Source organism: Ursus maritimus, unplaced genomic scaffold, assembly GCF_017311325.1.
Source record: "Ursus maritimus isolate PB19 unplaced genomic scaffold, ASM1731132v1 scaffold_5, whole genome shotgun sequence".
Lineage (NCBI taxonomy): Eukaryota > Metazoa > Chordata > Mammalia > Carnivora > Ursidae > Ursus > Ursus maritimus.
Genome location: NW_024426663.1, coordinates 55,550,505 through 55,573,240, shown reverse-complemented (window position 1 = coordinate 55,573,240; position 22,736 = coordinate 55,550,505). Strand labels below are relative to the sequence as shown.

The following is a 22,736-nucleotide window of genomic DNA, read 5'->3' as shown; positions in this document are numbered from 1 at the left end:
ACTTTTGTGATCATTTTGCTATCCTAACCTTCTGTAAGTTGAGGTTTACTTCCATTCACGTAAAAGCCTATGTCTTAGTTCCCCCTCCCTTTTTGTTAAACTTATGATGAACTTTTTCCTGTGTCTGTCCATAGGCTGCAGGAGATTTAGAAACAGAAATGGTCTCTAATTTAACCTTTCTTATTTTCCCATTTAGTTGTGTTTTGTGACTGTTGCCTTCAACATATACTGTAATATACAAATTTTTCTCTTACTTGGAGACCTGTTAAAAAATACTGAAAAATATTCAGACTTCTATTTTCTTGCATACTGGCATACTTACTACAATAATATACTTGCTGTCACCATCTTTTTTGCATGGATAAAGGTATTTATACTTTATTATATTAAATACAGCAGATTAGATATATATTTTTTAAGATAGCAAAATGGGAACTAGAGCTGCAAAGTTATGAAAAAAAAAAGGGTTTTCTTAACTACGAAGTAATTTTAAAAGTAGGTTGGCCTTGCGATAATTGCGGGCAAATCTTCAAAGTCTCCTAACTATCATTAAGCACTTCCTTTAATTTGAAGCAAATCTTTTCTGAAATTAATTTAACTTACTCTAAGTAATTATGATATTAGATATTCTTCTGTTTCAATTAACTTTGTTCTTTTTCAGATATTCAAATTCATAAGTTTTAATAAGACAATGTCTCAGCTGTCATCAACCTTGTCCCGCTGTATCAAAGACATAGTAGGATTTGCCATCATGTTTTTTATAATATTCTTTGCTTATGCTCAGTTAGGATTTCTTGTTTTTGGATCACAAGTTGACGACTTTTCCACTTTTCAAAATGCCATGTAAGCTGTTAGAGTAAATGTAATTATATTTACTAGTTTATAAAGAAAAAATCATGGAAAGGCCTATAATAAGTAGTAGCACATGTTTTCATAAATTTAAACTTGGTTTTATATTTTCACTGATAGAAAAATACCTGGTCACACTCGAAGTGGTGTTTAGCATTAAGAGATCCCAATGGATAGTGCAGTCTATTTTTTAAATGTTAAGAGGTCAAGTTAGAAAAATAATTTTTCATTGGTAAAAATTTTACTAAATATAACAGAAATTGGCCTCTATGTTTCTGTAATATTTATTGTCTGGAGGAAAGAAAGTTTAAATGTTTTTCTTTAAGGGCTCTACTTTTAGAATCCTTTTATTGATATTCACCTGATTGTCCTTTGCTGATCTGGCAAAGCTGTGTTTTAAAAATATTTTATATGCATAAAACAATCAGCAGGCAACAAACTTATACAACTGATCAGGTAGAATCCTTAGAAAAATATTCAGGCTTTTTTTTTTTAAGTGAATAATTTAAATAAATTCACTCTCCTTTTTGGGTAGGTAAAATAAGTTCTGTGTGTGTAAGAAAATTATGATAGTCTGAAATATCAATTCTCAAAATATGTTCTGTGTAACTTAGACCAAGCTTGATGGGAAATGGCTTCATATTTAAGTTTTTGAAATTTTGCATCACTCTTTTGAAAATTTGTGGTGCGTATTAACATACGGCCCTGAGAAAAACTGCAATAACTTTCTTTAGTCAAGAATTCTCCAAACTTACTTGTCAATGCCCTTTTATTTGATTTTGGGGAACTCTGGTCTAAGGAAATGTTTTGAGTTGCTCTCTTTTCACCATCCACATGGATATATTTGAAGTGCCAATTCTAAGAAATTTCATAATATTTGCTGAAATAACCCTTTATTAATCAGTAGTAGAAAGAAGAGTGGACTAGGAACCAAGAGTATATAGATCTACTTTCCACTTCTGCCACTAGCTGTTCAACTTTTCTAGACCTTTATTTCTTTATCTGCAAATGAAGGGACTGGACTAAGTGACTCCCAAAGATTCTTTCCAGTGTCAAACAACCTACAATTTGAGAAGTCTAATTATCTTTCTCTTGAGTGAATTACATTTGCAGTTCCAACAACTTCCTGGTCCTTTCCTAGGATCTTAATTCAAGTGTCACTTACTAATAAAACTTAGTAGTGTTGGACATTGAATATAGTAATTTACAGAACTTGGAAATTGGTCTTACCCTCGATAGTGGGGAAGAAAGGAAGTATAAGGCACAGAATAAACAGGTAGACAACTTTGGAATACATTAATGAAGGGACTTCTGCTTTTGGTAATGATGTGCTGGGTTATTCAGATCAACCTCTTCTTCAAGACAGTTGAAAAAGCTAGACGAAATACAGATAACATTGAAGAACAAAAAAGTAGATAATAAGTGGACCAAAACCAAAAGGCAAGAACCAGAGAAGTAAGCTCAGCATCCAAAGCTTCATTTGCCCTGAAAGCTTTTTTTTTAAGTTTATAAGGATTTTTTTATTATTAAAATATACATAAAATTTACCATCTTAACCATTTCTAAGTATACAATTTAGTGAGATTAAGTACATTCATACTGTGCAACCATCACCACCATCCATCTCCAGAACTCTTTTCATCTTGTAAAATCTAAACTATGCCCATTAATCAAGAATTCTCTACTTTCCCCCTTCCCCAGCCTCTGGCAACCACCATTCTACTTTCTCTCTCTCTCTCTCTCTCTTGATTTCCATTAACTCTCGGTACTTAGTGGGATCATACAGTATTTGTCTTTTTGTCACTGACTCTCTCAGTACTTAGTGGGATCATACAGTATTTGTCTTTTTGTCACTGAAACTCTCAGTACTTAGTGGGATCATACAGTATTTGTCTTTTTGTCACTGATTTATTCCCCTTAACGTGTGTCTTCAGGATTCATCAGTGTCGTGCAATATGTCAGAATTTCCTCCCTTTTTAAGGCTCCCTTTGTAAGGCTCAATACATTCTATGTATAAATCTCATTTTGATTATCCATTAATCTGTTGATGGCCATCTGGACTTCTTCCAAGTCTTAGCTGTTGTGAATAATGCTATGAGCATGGGTGTACAAATATCTCTTCAATACTCTGCTTTCAATTCTTTTTGTTATACACCCAGAGCTGGAATTGCTGGATCATATGGTAATTCTATTCTGAGTTTTTTGAGGAACTGCCATACTGTTTCTGCAATGGTTGCATCATTTACATTCCTACCAACAGTGCACCAGGGTTTCAATTTCCCCACATCTTCATCAACACTTGTTATTTTCTGGGCTGCTTTTTTTTTTTTTTTTAATAGTAGCCATCCTAATGGATGTGAGGTGATATCACATTGTGGTTATGATTTGCATTTCCCTAATGGTTAGTAATACAGAGCATCTTTTCATGTTCTTATGATATGTTGGTCTCTTGATGGTATCCCGGTGGCTCTGTTCATTTTTCTTCAATCTTTCTCCTTTCTCTCAAACTTGATAATTTCAGTCATCCTGTCTCTAGGTTCAATGATTTTTTTTTCTTCTGCCTGCTTCAATATGCCTCTGAATCCCTACAATGAACTTTCATTTCAATTATTGTATTTTTCAGCTCTATAATTTCTTCTTGGTTTCTTTTGAGGTTTTCTATCTCTTTATAGATATTTCCATTTTGTTCATAAATCATTTTTTTTCATAAATCATTTTCTTAACTTTCTCCATGTCTTTTAGATCTTTGAGCAGTGCTAAGATGGTTGTTTTAGAGTCTTTGTCTAGTAGGTTTGCCATCTGGTCTTTCTTAGGGATATTTCTCTGGTTTATTTTTTTTCCTTCTGTTGGGTCATACTTTCCTACTTCTGTGTATGTCCTGTCTTTTCTTGTTGTTGTTGAAAACTGGAAATTTGAATGTAGAACATGATAACCCTGGAAATGACATTCTTGCCCTTCACCAGGGTTTCCTTTGTTTGTTGTTGTTGTTGTTGTTGTTTTATTGTATACTGTCTTCATGCTGAGGATCAGCCTGAAGTGTAAAGGTCTTCTTAGATCTTTTCTGAGCCTGCACCTTTCCCTGGGGATGCATGGTGACTTTCTAATTTCCTCTGTGTATGCAGTTACTTTTGATGTCTTTAATGTCTGGCTCCCAAAGGCGGAAAAAGAGAAAAACGAAGGAGGAGGGGAGGGCACCAAGGACATTAATTCAGCAAGAGGGAGAGGGACTTGAAACAGACAGGGGAACATGCCCAACTCTTTCTGCACCCTTGTAATCAGAAGGTGCAATCAGCAATCAGAACACAGACCCCTAATGTTTAGAGAAGAGTGTCCTGATTACCCACCCTCGCTCCCACAGGTTGCATACAAGCTGCTCCAGGAATACATGCATGGCTCCCTGCCATGGGCTGGGGGGTGGCAGATGGGTAGCTTTTGCCAAGCTAAAATCTGGAATTGACCAAAGTGGTCTAAGCCTTCCCCTGGAAGTTACAAGCCTTAAATATACTCCAGAGTTCCAAAACAGCTACATCAGACAAATTCTGCCTGTGTCATTGTTGTCTAGGTGGGGAGACATATTCCTAATGTTTTTTACTCCATCACCCTCCCCACCTCACCAAACCCTCCATCATGAAGGCATTTTTGAGGATCCAGAGGAATAGTCAAGGAACTGTGTTTCTGGCCACTTCTTGGGGAGGAGGAGACAGAAGGCAAAGTCCAGGGCTTGCATAGGGGGAGAGAAGGGGAGGGTTTGTCTGATAACCTCTCCACATATCAGGCAAGGAAACTGAAGTGCTAGAGCCTCAAGTTAAAGGTGAATCAGTCCCTCATAATTACCTAGGTATCCAGGGAATTACATGTCTTAAACTTGTATGAAGATGGTCCTGGTTTAGAATGCCTGTGTACATCTGCAGACACAAACAAAAAACCTCTCTGGAGAAAGTTTATTCATCCTAAGTCTCAAATTTCTTCTACAAGCAATTTTTCAAATATAACTTACTGCTCATAGTCAAAGGCAACCTGGTACAGACGGGATAAGAAATCATAAGCAAGAACAAGCACATAACAAACAACAGACTCAAAGACTTCCAATATTGGAATAATCATGCAATATTTACTATATTTAGAGAAATAAAACATAAGTCAGAAAACAGCTTTAGAGAATAGGACAGTATAAAAAGTGACATATTTGTAAAAGTATCAAAAATAGAATTCTAGAACTGAAAATTATAGTAACTGAGATTAAAAACCTCTTAAAATGGGGCCTGGGTGGCTCAGTTGGTTGAGTGTTGTACTCTTGATCTCGCCTCAGGTCATGATCTCAGGGCTGTGGATTTGAGCCCCACATTGGGCTCCATCCTGGGCATGGAGCCTACTTAAAAACAACAAAACAAAAAACAAACAAAAAAAACCCAACTAGTTGACAGGTTTGACAGCAAATAAGAGATGAAGACAGTATGAGTAAAGTGAAAAATAGGCCACCAAAAGTTACTGAAAACGTGACATAGAAATATAGAAAGTGGGAGAAGATATGAGGTAAGAAGACTGGAACAAGAAGGCCTAACATGTTTAATCTGAGTTACAGAAGACAGACAGTGAACTAGGCAATATTTGGAAAATGCTGAGGAATAGCTAAATACCCAGTCATGTGAAGTTATAGTAACCACAGAGGTATATTATTATGGAACTGTTAGCTATTTTAATTTATAAGAGAGAACTCTAGAAAGTTACCAGGGGTATCAGAAAGCTACAAAACAGTATTTTCATTCAATATAACCCTGTATGCTAAGCAGTCATGGTGTTCCTTTTAGGTTGGGTGGGGGCGGCGGAGAGATAAACTAAATTCCAGTTAGGAGAAAAATGACAATTACATTGTGTTTGAAGTCTCCATTTCCTATGTGATTATAACCATTCGGCAACTTGGTTAGGGTTTTGTTATTCACATTACTTACACAGCAGAGGTATCTGGACACTTTCCTGATAGAGAAGGACTGAATAGAAGCTTTAGTTAACAAGCTAATTTCTGGAGAGGAAAAACGGTGCCTTTAACTTATCTTTTCTTCTGTAAATACAACTCAAGGATTACAGATCAAGTTTGATCAAAACTAAAACAAAACCTCTCATTCTCCCATATCAGAGAGGAAAAAATCGTTGTTGAGAGACTTTGGTCTCCTTCCAGTTCAGCTTTTCTTATCTTGTGTAGAAGAACATTATAAACCAGCATTAAAAGCTGAATAAATGGGGTGCATGGGTGGCTCAGTCGGTTAGCGACTGACTCTTGGTTTCAGCTCAGGTCGTGATCTGAGTCATGAGATCCAGACTGGGCTCCACACTCAGTGCAGAGTTAAAAACTCTCTCCCTCTGACCCTCCCTGCTGTGCTCTCTCTCTCTCAAATAAATAAAATATTTATTTATAATAAATAGGCTAATTAATTAATTAAAAGAGTTATTTGTTTGAGAGAGAGAGAGAGAGGCAGAGGGAGAAGCAGGATCCCGATGTGGGGCTCGATCCAGGACCCTGGGATAATGACCTGAGCCAAAGGCAGACACTTAACTGGCTGAGCCACCCGGGGACCCCTAAATAAATAAATCTTTAAAAAAAAAAAGGCTAAATAAATACTTTAAGTATGATTTAATCATGTCTTAGGTACCCAAGATGAAGTCCCAGGTTACTCTTGAGCCCTAGGACTCCAAGTAGCCCGTTTCTTTGAATACAATTTCTTCCTTCATTGTTTACAGCTGTGCTCCCTTTACATGGGGGGCAAAGGCAACCAGGAACAAGAAGCCTTCTTCCTTTTGACTGACTAACCAATCACGCAAAGTATCTACATACTATTAAAAATTCCATCCCAGACTCCCCCTTAAAATAACTCATTTTAAGCATCTAATAGCAGTAGCAGTGGCATCAAAATATATCAAACATAAATCCAAGTAAGCTCAAAGTATCAACTGTGGTTGTTCCTAGTTAGGTTACGAATTTTTAAAACTTTTTCTTTAGTACTTCCTAAAATTTCTCCCATGAACGTGCATTATTATTATAATCAGAAAAACTGGAGTGCTGCCTTTTTCTTTTAATTGTCCAATATTAGAGCCCTGGCTATCCATGAGGAACATAAAATAGATGTTATCTATTCCAGAAAACAGAATATTGGTAATAAAGTAACATGTAACTGTTGGCAAAACAAGAGTAAGAGAGATTTTCCTATGTACTGTTCACATAATTTAAAGAAAAAAATTTAATTTCATCTAATTATTAATAATCTTTAAATTATTATTTTAAAATGATCAATTCAGGAACCTGGGTTTTAAAAATGGAAACTACAATAAATCTTTTTTTTTTTAAAGATTTTATTTATTTATTCGACAGAGATAGAGACAGCCAGCGAGAGAGGGAACACAAGCAGGGGGAGTGGGAGAGGAAGAAGCAGGCTCATAGCAGAAGAGCCTGATGTGGGGCTCGATCCCATAACGCCGGGATCACGCCCTGAGCCGAAGGCAGACGCCCAACCGCTGTGCCACCCAGGCGCCCCTACAATAAATCTTTTTCTAACCTAATAACCTACTGACCCACTGACCTCCTTTGGAATTTAGGTTAAATCTGATATCACAGATATTTCTGGGTCTGTTGGATCTATTAACATTAATTAAAAGTAATGCTGAAATTTAATCGACTGATATAATACAGAACCCAAGCAACAATCCTTAACAATGTTTATCACCATTTATGAAAGATTCTAACTTGCTTCTACAGACTGCTCAGTGTTTGTATTATAGCTAAAAAGATAATTATTCCCAAGAAAACTATTTTAACTTGTAAAGAAAGATCCAAATACATTTTAAATTAATTGTTTAATGTATGAGTAAAGATGAAATTAAACATTTCTCAATTTAAAAACAAAGACATCATCTACATAATTTTTAACATATCCCTGGTATGTCTGGCAAAGCCGTTGCAAATTAATGATGAGAAAATAAGATGTCATGTTAAGTAATCCTAATTCCACCTCTGCTGCTACTACGCTCATTCAAAGCCTTAATTTCTTAATTTTCCACCGTTAATATTAATAAAATGAAGATCTGTTATATTTTAAATGTTATTTTACATCAAATCCAAGATTTATAGTTATTGAAGAGAATAAAGTAAACCTTAGGGGGCGCCTGGGTGGCTCAGTCAGTTGAGCGCCCAGCTCTTGATTTCAGCTCAGGTCATGATATCCAGGTCCTGAGATTGAGCCCTGAGTTGGGCTCCACGCTCAGCGGGGAGTCTGTCTCTCCCTCTTCCTCTGCTTTGCCCCACGCTGCTCACTGGAATGCAGTCTCCAAAAACAAAAACAAAAACAAAAAAAACCACCTCTGGATCATGTTTGAGGGTCATTACCAGCACTCGTTTGAAACTCAGCAAGTGATAAATTGTCGGCATCTTATTTTAGCAGAAGAGGAGTACAGATTAAACACATTATTGGTATTAGAAATTCTAGGGTTCTTGGGTCTAGGTACAAGTTGAAAATCCTTATTGGACAAGGTCAGGTATTCTAAGTTTCAGAAGGACACAAGAAAGGCTAAGGCTATTGCCAAGACTAGTTGGTAAGCAAATATCTCAAGGGTCAAATCTTGTGGGATTGAGTAAGTGGAAGCCCCTCATTTCCTGAATCACTATTGAGCTATTGAAGTACCTTGTCTGGCCTTTAGGGGGATTATCCACACCTAGTTTTACTGAACTTGGGGCTAACATGACTAAAGCCAGAGAACCTATGCCACATGCAGCTGGATGGATACTTTCCTAGACACAGCGGTAACTCCCATCAGTTGTCATGTATGTGTGAAGGGATATAATGTTTTTCTTTCTTCCCAAAGATTTGCACAATTTCGAATTGTTCTTGGAGATTTTAATTTTGCCGGTATTCAGCAAGCCAATCGTATCCTGGGACCCATTTACTTCATCACTTTCATCTTTTTTGTGTTCTTTGTCCTGCTGGTAAGTATGACCATGTATTTTCCCTTTTTAATATTTTTTAGAATAAAAAATAAAATTATTAATTTAGAAGAAATTATAATATCACTGCTTAGCTGTCAGAGCTTTTTACATTTAATAGGAATTGTGTGGATTCCTAGTAATCCAGGCTAAGTCCAGTGTCTAAATGTTTTCAGTTTGTCCAAAGGAGAATGTGATCACATTAGTTACCATCTTGGTGTCTGGCATGTGCCAGGAATGTGCTCAATCCTCTCTGAGTATAACGTGAATATCCCAGGTCTCTCCAGCCTGGGACATTCCACACTGGCAGGGATGAATATATTCTGCCCATTTGCAATGGCTTCTAGCCCTTACGGCTAAAAGCTCATACCTGTGCGATTTTTCAGAGTCCCCAGGGTGGGTCTTTCACGCGTGCTCAGGACAAATTTATGTGGCCTTCCTAATCAGGAAAAGTTGCTTTCCTAGTCGAGGCCCTGCTACTGTTCTCCTTGAAAACACTTTTGTCAATGTACAGCAGTTATCCCCTGGTGGTGGCCAGAAGTCCTCAGAGTGACAGAGCTGGGCTTCAGTGAAAGGTGGAGGTGGGCTGGAAGTAAGAATACCCTCTCCACAATTGTTTGTATGATCTGGACATAGTATTCATAAGAGCCTTAGTAAGACTATGCATTTAAACAGCTTTATAGAATTTTAAAAAACCACTCTTATGAACATATACTTATTCTGTTTTCTTCTGGTATGCAATGTTGATCAATTAGTGTGTGTATGTATATGTGTATACATACATAGATATCTATATTACTACCCAGTTCATATGCATTATTTTACATGGTTTTTCTCATTTACCATAAACATACTCACCTATATCCACACTATACGTTTCCCATTCTACTATGTTATAGCCTGCATAGCCATTTCTCTATTACTGAACATATGGGCTACTTTTAAATTTTAATCTAATTTACAAATGCCAGCACTGAGGGCGCCTGGGTGGCTCAGTCATTTAAGCGTCTGCCTTCAGCTCAGGTCATGATCCCAAGGGCTGGGGACTGAGTCCCGCATCAGGCTCTCTGCTCAGTGGGGAGTCAGCTTCTCCCTCTGCCTCTGCCTGCCACTCTGCCTACTTGTGCTCTCTGTCAAATAAATAAATAAAATCTTAAAAAAAAATCCCAGCACTCATCAGAGTCACTAACATGTAAATTAAATTTTTACTGAAATAATTATGTGATTATTTCTCCCCAGAACATGTTCTTGGCAATTATTAATGATACTTATTCTGAAGTGAAAGCTGATTATTCAATAGGCAGAAGGCCAGATTTTGAACTTGGTAAAATGATTAAAAAGGTATGTCCAATTCTTTTCCTATTTTGAATTCTAAGACAAATCTTTTCAGTTTATACTTTTGTCCTTTGAATAGCACTTAAATCCCAAGTAGTGGTGGGGTTTTTTGTTCTGTTTTTTGTTTTGGTCCAGTCTTGCTCTTATTTGTATTATTTCACTGCCAGGGAAGTGAGATTTCTTTCTGGCTTTAAAAAAGGTGGCCGAAGTTATTTCAGATTTCAATATATCAAATAGCAACTGAGCTGTTTACTAAATGCAAAGCACTGTTGGGTTTTATAATAAACCTATCCCTTCCCTCCCCAAAATTTTCAACTTAGATGCTAGTAAATTTCTATAAACAGTCTTAACTCAGAAATCCATGGGCCTTGGGGCGCCTGGGTGGCACAGCGGTTAAGCGTCTGCCTTCGGCTCAGGGCGTGATCCCGGCGTTGTGGGATCGAGCCCCACATCAGGCTCCTCTGCTATGAGCCTGCTTCTTCCTCTCCCATCCCCCTGCTTGTGTTCCCTCTCTCGCTGGCTGTCTCTATCTCTGTCGAATAAATAAATAAAATCTTTAAAAAAAAAAAAAAAAAGAAATCCATGGGCCTTATCTTGCTTCCTTTCGTGTTTCTGTTAATGGCAACACTCTTCTCAGTCACTCGAGGCTTAAAAACCTTGAATTTTTTATTCCCTGTCCCTCATATGGTCTGTTACCAAGGCCTGTGTGTCAAGTCCATCTCTGTAGTTTTGTTCACATTTGCGAGATTCAAGGCCATGTTGAATTCTAACCGCCACCACTGGGTTAGGGCCCTCAGTACTTTTCACCCAGCCTTCTGTCTGGTAACATCTTCTGGCCTCTTTCCTGTGCCAGTCCAGCTCTGATATCACTTCTCTGCTCCCAATTCTTCAGTTTCTCTGGGCCTGTGAGGTAAGTCCAAGCTCTTTACGCAAACACGCAAGAACCTTCTCAAGTCTCACAGTTCCAACTTGTCCTTATTCACGATCACTGAACTATGTAGCATGTCTACCTTCCATGCCTCCGTGGACAGCATGGTATGGGCCAGCCAGTGTTGGAGCACAGCGCTGTGCACCATCACTGAATGTCGCTCTCCCCTCTGGGCCTCTGCTCATGTCACTCCTTGACCCCAGCAATGTTCCCTCCATTCCCTCAATGACCTTCTGTTCTCCTGGACAGAGTGACATCTTCCCTGTCCTCTCAACACCTACTTCGCTTGAGTTGTTAGCAGAGTCATGTGTGTACCATCTTGCTCATCTCTGCATAGCCATGGCTCTAACTGCATCACTTCACACAGGAAAAGTCCTAAGAGCCATGAGGTTAGTGGAGTTTAAAAACTCTGACCAAGAGCTCACCTGTAAAAGGAAACTATTCATATGTCCCCCAGTGAGGTGAAGTGTAGGTTTTGTCATCTTTTATCTCTTGATTATGATGCTGGTTATGTGCATTAAAGTGTTAACATCCTTAAATGCAATAAATGTTCATAAAACTGTTCAAAGATTTCTTTTTCTAAGTTCAAGTGTGATGTTCACAAGAGAACCCCTTTTTCTTCTTCACTAGCAGGCAGAAATCATAAGTGGTGACAAAGTGAAAGAAAGATAATCACAGCATTGCCTCCATATTTCTTGAGGGTAGTAGTCCCTAGGGACAGGCATTCCGTATTTCTTATTCCTTGATCAAAATTAGTACAGGATATGTATCTGTTAAAATTTTAAACTATTTTTAATTATGCCCAGAGTTACAACAATGCTCTCGAAAAACTCAGACTAAAGAAACCTGAAGAGGATGAAGACAAAAAAAGGTAAGATGACTTAAATTTTTAACGTGCCGTTTCAAACCGTAGATTGTGTTAGAAGCTCACAATGAGAGTAAAGTTTTGATTGCAAAACAATCACCATCCAATGTGCTGATTTCAAATACGTTGTCAACACACCATCCAGTAGTGCCTCCTAATTTTGAGAGTGCCGTGAGACTCCAAGCTAAGCTAATTAAAAATTAATTTAACGCATGCCATGCCCCTCAGAAAAAGCTTTAACAGAAAGCTGGATGGAATATAGACCCCCTAAAAAGGTAGGAAAAAATTTTAGTCTACATTAAGTGCATGCATTTAGCTATCAAAATAAAAACATTCTTACACAAAATAATTAAGGATACCTTTACATCTACTGAATCATTTTGGTATCAAAATGCTTCTGAAACCCAGGCCTCTGGCAGTGGGACATAATATAAACTTTTTTTTTATAGCTATAGATGTGACACTCTGGAGAACTTATTAATGACCACACTTTCCAAATAATTATGTTATCAGAAAGATCAAAAATGCAATTCAGATCCTTACTATAGAGCTGATCGTATTTTATGTTGGCATTTCCCTTTCTACTGTCATATGCCTCTGATTTTTATTTTATATTCTTAGTACGAAAAGTGGAGATTTGGTTGAGCGAGCCAGAAGAGAAGGCTTTGATGAAAATGTAAGATTTTAACTTTCTTATAAAGATAGCTTTATTAGAAATATGCCTACAAAAGAGTTCTGATTAAGAATTGAAATGATTTGCTTTCTTTAGAGCGGTAGTTGCCACCACCAAAAATTTCTCCCAGAATCCAGCTAGTTTGTTGTTTACAACAAGTCACTTCAGTCCTGCATGCTACCTCTCTTATTGTTGCTCTCAGCCAGACACCCTGGTCCTCCAGCTGTAGTCACTGTGTGATAATCCCACAGGGTTTAGTGAGCACACTCTCTTGACATGATTATGTCATTTTTCTCTCATAATCATTAATGTGATTAATTACTTTCATGTTTTATACAGTTGACCCTTGAACAATGAAAAGGTTATGTTTACAGTACTGTAAACAAAATCCATGTGTACGTGGACCCACATGGTTCAAACCTGTGTTGTTCAGGAACCATGTTGTTGAACAACAGTTTGAACTTCGCAGGTCCAGTTATATGCGGGTCTTTTTTTTTTTTTTTAATAAACACAGTACAGTATTTACTGTAAATATATTTTCTCTGCCTTATGATTTTCTCTGTAACATTTTTTCTCTAGCTTACTTTATTATAACAATACAGTATATAATAGATATAATATACAAAATATGTTTTCATCAACTACTTATGGCATCGTTAAGATTTCAGTCCACAAGGGCGCCGGGGTAGCTCAGTCAGTTAAGTGTCTGTCTTCGGCTCAGGTCATGATTCCAGGGTCCTGGGATCAAGCCCCGCATCTGGTTCCCTGCTCAGTGGGGAGCCTGCTTCTCCCTCTCCCTCTGCCTGCCACTCTGCCTACTTGTGATCCCAGTCTCTCTCTCTGTCAAATAAATAAATAAAATCTTTAAAAAAAAAAAAAAAGGATTTCAGTCAACAGTAGGCTATTAGTTGTTAAATTTTTAGGGAGTCAAAAGTTACACACACATTTGTGACTACACAAAGGTCAGCGCCCCTAACCCCCATGTTGTTCAGGGGTCAGCTATACATGTAGTAGAGCGAGGTTTCTGTGAGGTGAGGAAGTTACAAAAAGGAAAGGCTGAAGGTTAAAATGAACTTTGTGGTGTTGGATTAGAATTGTAGATTGTGTGTGTGTGTGTGTGTGTGTGTGTGTGTGTGTGTTCTATACGTCTGTCTATCCACTGATACTATCCACTGACTATAAAGGGCATCATTGGGACAGCTGGCAAATTCAAATGCAGGACTCAGCATTAGAGGATAATAATCTATCAATATCAGTTTTATGATTCTGATGGTTATGTGGTGACTATAATAAAGGAGAATGTCCTTGTATGCAGCAAATACACACTGATGCGCTCAGGGACAATGGGACATTCGTGTTGGCAACTCCAAATACTTCAAAGGAAAAAAAAAGCATTTGTACTGTTCTTATAAGTTTTCCGTAAGTTTGAGCTTCTTTTAAAAACAAAATTATAATTCAGTAAACCACTTCTGAAATAAAAGATGATGTAAATTAAAAAACATACTGTGTACCTAGGGGAATCACCTAGAATGAACATGATACTTATCCAAGTAAAATATGGACTTACAAGAAAAAGAAAACCAGGTTAGCATGACAACACTCAACACCATAAATCAACAGAGCAATATCTAAAAATTATGCAAAGAAAGAAAATGTAAGCCAGGCATATTTATATCCAGCAGACTCATGCTGCAAGTGTAAAGGCTCAAATAGTTTGAACACGCAAGAACTCAGAGAATACTGTTGTATCCCTGAGGATTCTACGAGAGCAATCAGCTTCAGCTAACCAAAAGATGACTGGAGAAATTTTGGAAAGAGGAAGAGGGGAGAGGGACGGTATAAAGTAGAAAAAGTTGACTGATTGGTTTGAATATATAGCTAAAATTAAAGAATTATCATTTAGAGTTAATAATCAGTAAGAATAAATTTTAGCATATTTAATAATACAATAAACAAATTGTTTCAGTGATTTTAAAACACATGTTCTCACATTTTAACATCGTTAAAATCAAGATGAACCTTATGGTTGACGGGGTGTCATGTGGTAATTGGTAACCTTTCTTTCTTAAGTGGTCCATAAACAATGGTGTGTCTTACATTAGACTCCATCTCTCAGATACATGAAACACAGTAATAAGACTAAATATAGTTGGGTAATGGAGAGGAAGATGAGGAGAAGGAAAAAACTACAAGCTCATTTTCTTGTTGAACTTGTTTGATTCCTTGTTGAGGGAACCCAAGTAAGAAGAGAGGACCCAGGTTGTATAAAAAGATAAATGAATAAAAACAAACCACTACAACAAAAATATATACCATCCAAAGGGCAGAAGAACCAAAACCAAAACAAAATATACCATGTGGTAAAAAATTTAAAACTTACCATGAAACAGTATGGTGTAACTGTGACCAGTTATGTCTGACTATCAGTAGAAGCAACTAAGCTTAGTTTACTTAAAAAGGAAAATTTTCAGATTGAATCACAAAGCAACACCCAATCCTATGCTATATCCTAAAATATATACCTAAAACAAAGTGATTCAGAAAAGTTAAATATAAAAGCATAAGCAAAGTTGTAAACAGGTAAGCAAAAGATTTAGAGGACACAACTGAATATAAGTCAAGGTAGAATTCTAGACCTACAGCTCTAAATGAGATGAAGGGCACTTTATAGAGCTAACATCAACTTTAATAGTTATGATTATCTATGCACCAAATAATAGGGCATCGAATTCCATCAAGTATGGCCTACTAAACTTATAAAATGAGAAATAAACTAAAAATAGAACACTAAAAATAGAGATCAAGAAAAATACAAGACAAAAACTACAAAACAATATAATGAATAAGTTGATCTTATAGTTCCGTATTTAACTTTGTACTCTCAGAAGATATATCTGCTTTTCAAAAACCCATTCATAAAAAATGATCATATAGGGGCACCTGGGTGGCTCAGTTGGTTAAGCATCTGCCTTCAGCTCAGGTCATGATCCCAGGGTCCTGGGATCGAGTCCTGCATCGGGCTCCTTGCTCAGCAGGGAGCCTGCTTCTCCCTCTGCCTTCTGCTCTCCCTGCTTGTGCTCGCTCAGGCCCTCAGTCTCTCTGGCAAATAAATATTAAAAAAATCAATAAATTAAAAAATTGGTTAATACAGAAAAAATTATTTTAAAAGCAACACAGTAAAAATGTTTTAACAAAATCAGAAAATAAAGATTGTTTAACTGAGACTTTAAACTATTAAACAATTCTTGGGGTACCTGGGTGGTTCAGACAGCTAAGCACTGGACTCTTGATTTCTGCCAGAATCATGATCTCAGGGTGGTTAGATTGAGTCCCTTCTGGGAGTCCACACTCAGTGGGGATTCTGTTTCTCTCCCTCTTCCTCTGCACCAACCGCACCCCCCACCCCTAGCCAGCCACCCTGCTCATGCTTGTGTGCGTATGCACTCTCTCTCTCTCTAAAAATAAATATAATCGTTGGGATGCCTGGGTGGCTCAGTCAGTTAAGTGTCCCACTCTTGATTTCAGCTCAGGTCATGATCTCAGGGTTGCGAGATCGAGCCCTATGTCAGGCTCCACACTTAGCACAGAGTCTGCTTGAGATTCTCTCCCTCTGCCTCTGCCCCTCCCCCCACTTCCTTTCTCTTTCCTCCTCTCTCTCAAAGTAAATAAATACTCATAAACACATACATAAAATCTTCAAAAAAACTATTAAACAATTCTTGAATCAAATAGGAAATACAAAATGAAATTGCAGAATTCTTATAAAAACAATAAAAACACTATACAGCAGAATCTATGAGATAAAGTCAAACGCCCGAGGAAAATCAACTGATAAATTTATCAGTAAAAATCAAGACTGAAAAACTGGTTTTAGCATTAACTGAAAAAGTTAGAAAAGAACAATAAATAGAAAAAAACACAAATAAGAAATAAAGATAAAAACAGTTAATACATGGCACATAACAAAGTTGTATAAATATATAAAATGGCTGGTTCTTTGGGAAGGTCAGTGGGAAGAAACTACTAGCCAACAAACATGGAATAAGAGGGAGAAAGCGTAAACATGCATAGTAAGAAATTGCAATGGGAGAGATAATGAAGAAACAAGTAATTAAAAAAATACCACTGAAACTGAAGAAACACAAACAAATGGAAGGATATTCCATGCTCATGGATTAGATGCCTTAGTACTGTTAAAATGTTCCTACTACCTGGAGCAATATACAGATTCAACACAATCCCTATCAAAATTCCAATGGCATCTCGCACCGAAATAGAACAAACAATCCTAAAATATGCATGAAACTACAAAGACCTCAAATAGTCAAAGCAATCTTGAGAAACAGTAACTGGAGAAAGAAGAAAGCTGGAGGCGTAACACACCCTCATTTCAAATTATATTACAAAGCTTTTGGGGCACCTGGGTGGTTCAGTCAGTTAAGCCTCCGGGAACTCTTGATTTCCACTTAGGTCATTTGTGAGATCAAGCCCTGCATCAGGCTTTGCGCTGGACATGAAGCCTCAAGATTCTCTCTCTCCTTCTCCCTCTGCCCCTCTCTCGCCCCTGCTTGTGCTCTCTCTCTAAAAAACAAGGAAAAAAAAAAGAGTTTTGGCAATCTAAATATTCTGGTATTTGCCTGAGACACAAAAACCAACGGAATAAACTAGAGAGGCCAGAAATAAACCCTTGCATATATGACCAATTAATTTATGACAAAAGCACCAAGAATATACAATGGGGAAGAGACAAATCTCTTCAATAAATGGTGCCGGGGAAACTAGAGAGCCACATGCAAGAGAACAAAACTGGACCAATACCTTACATAACATTAACATAAAATTAACACAAAATGGATTAAAGACTTGAACATTAAGACCCGAAACCATAAAACTCCTCTGACAACACAGGTAGTAAGTTCCTTGTCATCAGTCTCAGTGATGATTTTTTGGATCTGACACCAAAAACAATGGCAGCAAAAACAAAACAAGGTGGACTACAGCAAGCTAAAAAGCTTCTGTGCAGCAAAGGAAACAATTAACAAAATGAAAAGGCAACCTACTGCAGAGAAGAAAATATTTGCAAATTGTATATCTGATAAGGAGTTAATATCCACAACATATAAAGAACTCACACAACTCAACAAGAACAACAAAAAATCCAATTGGAAAATGAGCAAAGGATCTGAATAGACCTTTGTCCAAAGACAAAGAGATGGTCAACAGGTACCTGAAAAGGTACTCAACATTACTAATCATCAGGGAAATGCCAATCAAAGGAGCTATCACCCCACACTAGTCAAAATGGCTGTCATCAAAAAGACAAGAGATATCAAGTGTTGGCAAGGATGTGGAGAAAAGGGAACGCTTGTGAACTGTTGGTGGGAATGAAAACTGGTGCAGCCACTGTGGAAAACAATATGGAAGTTCTTCAAAAAATTAGAACATATGGTTACCAGCAATTCCACTTCTGGGTATTTATCTGAAGGGAATAAAAACACTTAATTCTAAAAGATATCCACACCATGTTCACTGCAGCATTATTTAGAATAGCCAAGACATGGAAATAATCTAAGTGTCCATCAGTGAATGAATGGATAAAGAAATGGATATATGTATAAAGGAATATTACTCAGCCATTTAAAAAAAAAAAAAAAAAGGAAATGCTGCCCCTTGCAACAATATGGATAAACCTTGTGAGCATTATTTTAAGTGAAATAAGTCAGAGAAAGACAAATACTGTATGATCTCATATGTGGAATCTAAAAACAACAACAAAAAACAAAAAACTGAACTCATAAATACAGAGAACAGATTGGTGGTTCACGAGGGGCAGGGGGAGGAATTGGTAAAATGGGTGAACGTGGTCAAAAGGTACAAACTTCCAGTTATAAAATAAGTTCTGGGGATGCATGTACAGCATGATGACTACAACTAATAATTAATTATTAATAATAATTAATAACACCATATTGTATATTTGAAAGTTACTAAGAGAGTAGATCTTAAAAGTTCCTATCACAAGAAAAAAATCTATAACTGTGTAATGATGGATGTTAACTATTAAACTAGTGATCATTTCACAATATATACATATATGAAATCATTATGTTGTACACCTGAAAAAAATCACTAAGAGACTTTTTTGTATAACTCTATGCAAATAACATTTGAAAAACTGAATGCAGTGCATAATTTTTCTCTGAAAATAAATTTAACCAAAAATGAGCCCAGAAAAGAGCTCTGCAGAATATCACAAAGTCATCAGAGCTACCTGAAAAATAAATCAGGCCCAGATGGCTTCACAAAGGAATTTTATCAGATTTGTAAGGAACAAATAGTTTCGATCTATTTAAGCTGTTCCAGAAAAAAAAGAAAATGGAAACCTTCCAAATTATTTTTATAAAATGGCTATATAGTCATTATGTAAAATGACTATATGTATATATACACACACACATATACACATATCACTTATACATTTTGATCAAAAATCCTAAATAAAATATTAGCAACAGAATCTAACAGAACACAATAATATATCATGATTCAACAGGGTTTATTCTAAGAATGGAAAGATGGTTTAAAATTGGTAATGAACTAATTAACATAATTCATTCTATTAATACATCCAAAAGGAAGGTTGCATGATCATTTTCCACAGATGCTGCGTATTTGATAAGATTCAGCATCCAATCTTAGGGAGACAACAAAACAAAACAAAACAAAACAAAACAAAACAAAACAGAAATCAATGGACACTTCCTTGATACAGCAAAAACCATATTTATCTCACCCCTAAGCTCCAAATTACTTAACAGACTGGAAAGGATGTACTGGAGGATGAGCCAAAAACAATTAAGAAAAATAAATTAGAAGTTTAAGAATTGGGAGAGAAGAGATATAAACTACCTTTAGTTGACATATGATTCTCTTAAGTTTCCTAGATATGCAAGTACCAGAATTCAATATAGAATTAAAAATAATTTAAAGTTATGTCATATATGCAAACACTAACCAGTTCATTAAAAATTATAATATTCTATAATAGCAACAAAATAGAAAGTGCCCAAGAATTAATAAAAAGTGCTTAAAACCAAGATAAGGAAAATTAAAGCATGCCTTAAAGACACAAAAATACATTTGACCAAATATGTATACCTTTAGTCGGGACCTAATCAGGAAAATGGAATACACATTATGTATCTTATTTATTTATTCTTTTTTAAGGCTTTTTATTTATTTGAGAGAGAGAGAGCACAAAGGGAGAGTGAGAGGGAGAAGCAGACTCCCCACTGAGCGGACTGCCGGATATGGGACTGGAAATCCCAGGACCCTGAGATCATGACCTGAGCTGAAGGCAAATGCTTAAGCGACTGAGCCAGCCAGGCGCCCGACATTATATAGTTTAAGCAGAAAAAATTTACTACAGGGAACTGGTTACGTGGGTACTGGAAGGCAGAAAAAGTAAAAACACTGATGCAACTCATACTCTAGGAAGATGTTATCACTCCCAAGGCTAAGGTTACAAAAAGCGAAGTTATCTGAACCTCATCTTAGAGGAGCCTACAGAGCTGTTGTTCAGACCTCTGAGGGTAATCCCCACCCCACCCCTGCTGCTACCACTTCTGAGTGAGAGTGATGAGCCTGGTTCTGGGTATGCCAAAAGACTTTGGACTGCTGCAGCCGGGAGCCAACCACGGCTGCTGGAGATGACTACCATTTGCAGAAGCAATGCTGATGGATAAAAACCCAGATCCTTCACCCCACCATCCTCCACTAAGGCAGAACCTAACAAGCCAGTAGCAAGTGTCTGGGGAATCAGGTTTGTAAAACCTAAGACCTAGCATCATAGAGCAGAAAAGGGTAAATTCTGAGTTGAGAGAAATCAGCTAAATAGTAGGTCCAGTTGACCCTTTTGGCTATTATACACATTTGAACTTGCATAAAATGACATTAACTGTTTTCCACAGTTCCATCCAATAAGGTGGAACTATCCTTTATACAAATGAAGGCACTTTTATCCTCTCCCCCAAAAGGGAGAAGCAAAGTCCCAACAGTCATTGTATCTATCTCTGGGTGATGTTAAGACCTTTCCTAATGATATCACAATTCCTTAAGAACTCAATGTTTAAACTACAAAGTTTATTTTTCTTTTATTAAGTAAAGTTTACCCACCATATGGGGCCTGAACTCAAAATGCCGAGATCAAGAGTTGCATGCTCATACCAACTACACCAACCAGGCATCCCTAAACTACAAAGTTTGTTTTTGGACCTAAAACAGGCATCCCCCAGAGAATTCCCTGGATTCCAAATATAGCCCTCTCTGCACCTGTTTTGTAGCAGCAACCAATTTCCCCTTGGTACTCAGCCCGCTGAGTACCCACTTCTTTGCTTGCTGCTTCAGTAGCCTGAGGAATCCCAAATGGCCAGGTGGTAGTCTCATATTCTTAGAGCCAGTTAGTATGTCCCTTGATGGAAGCACGCTACCTATGAGGGTCTGTTTCTTTGGAGTTCCCCTGCTACCAAATACTCATTAGTTCAGTCAGAAAAATGAAAACAGGGGCGCCTGGATGGCACAGCGGTTAAGCGTCTGCCTTCGGCTCAGGGCGTGATCCCGGCGTTATGGGATCGAGCCCCACATCAGGCTCTTCTGCTATGAGCCTGCTTCTTCCTCTCCCACTCCCCCTGCTTGTGTTCCCTCTCTCGCTGGCTGTCTCTATCTCTGTCGAATGAATAAATAAAATCTTTAAAAAAAAAGAAAAAAAAGAAAAATGAACACACACAAGGTAGTCCAAAAAGAGGGCATTTACTACCGAGAATTCCTTCCTGAGGTATTAGAGGACTAGAAGAGACAGTGTTGGAACACTAAATGAATGCAGGGACAACAGTGACAGCTACCATCTACAGGGAAGAGGTTGAGTAGATTAGAACCCTGAAACTTGGAGAAAATGGCCCCAGAATTACCACTCTGCCTGTGAGGAAAGGAGCCACTGTCCTGTGAACGTCAAGGCAGGCTTCACAGAAGTAGTGAGGGTTGAGATGGGTTTTTTGAAGGATGAGTCAAGTTTACTAGGCAGTCTGTTTAACCCATACTACTACCACATCCATATTGTAACAGGCCTGGCCATACAGAAATAGCTGCATGGCCTACCACTTTAACACCACATTAAAAGTCTAAGTGAATATGTCAAAACATGAATGTTATAATGTGGCCAAAATAAAACTAGCAAGATTGAAAGCCATCCTTTCCTACTTATACTATGTTGGTTTAAAAGACAGACACTGTCTGATAGTTTCTCTGACCAGACCAGCACACATTTATCAAGTAAACAGAGTACGAACTTAGGCATCACCATCCCCTCTGAGCAAAGTAATCAGAATCCTTATAAAGGGATCAACTTTGGTACTTCACATTATTACTGGATTAGGGCAGTATCGTACTGATTTACTGAGAAGTCTTTGGATCATATCTGGGTGCAAGGTCTCTCCTTTCTTTCTTTCTTTTTTTTTTTTTTTAGGATTTATTTATTTGAGAGAGAGAGCACAAGAGCATAAGCAGGGGGAGCACAGGCAGAGGGAGAGGGAGAAGCAGGCTCCCTGCTGAGCAAAGAGCCCAACGCAGGGCTCGATCCCAGGACCCTGGAATCATGACCTGAACCAAAGTCAGACGCTTAACTGACTGAGCCACCCAGACACCCCTCCTCTTTCCCTTTTTTTTTTTTTAGTGCTGTCCCTATTTTCTACAACATAAGAGTGCATTTTTTCTAATTTGGGAAAAAATTATTTGGACACTAAAAGGCAAGTGGGTGGTAGTGAGGACAAAACACAGGAAGGACTCTTTAGGAGCAGAGACAAACGCGGCAACAAGAATTTTCTGTTATGAGGAACTTATTTTGGGGTCTGTGGGCAGATTGGAGTGTACAGATTGATGCAGTAATCCCAAAAAGGGGACTGGGGACTGTTAGGTAAGACTGCAGGGGTCTGGCCTCGAAGCAGCTAGAAGGGCAAATACCCACAGATGTACTTGTTAGTACATTTGCTTCATTACACAACAGAAGTACAGAAAAGAACAGCTCAGCTTTAGCCAAGTGAAGAACAGAGAACATGAGAAAGAA

General features: G+C 37.6%; 1 protein-coding gene across 4 annotated transcripts in view; it reads left to right on the top strand.

Moving 5' to 3' along the window:
• PKD2L2 (polycystin 2 like 2, transient receptor potential cation channel) overlaps positions 1 to 22,736 on the top strand; it is a 41,658-nt gene that overhangs the window by 14,629 nt on the left and 4,293 nt on the right. For 2 of the 4 annotated variants that reach the window (XM_008691574.2, XM_008691572.2), the window contains exons 7-12: positions 197 to 367; positions 662 to 843; positions 8,701 to 8,821; positions 10,058 to 10,159; positions 11,888 to 11,952; positions 12,568 to 12,622. In XM_008691574.2, coding sequence (XP_008689796.1) covers positions 197 to 367; positions 662 to 843; positions 8,701 to 8,821; positions 10,058 to 10,159; positions 11,888 to 11,952; positions 12,568 to 12,622 — 696 coding nt within the window. The remainder of the gene's footprint in view (positions 1 to 196; positions 368 to 661; positions 844 to 8,700; positions 8,822 to 10,057; positions 10,160 to 11,887; positions 11,953 to 12,567; positions 12,623 to 22,736) is intronic. The other 2 variants (XM_008691573.2, XM_008691576.2) reach the window with 2 other exon arrangements.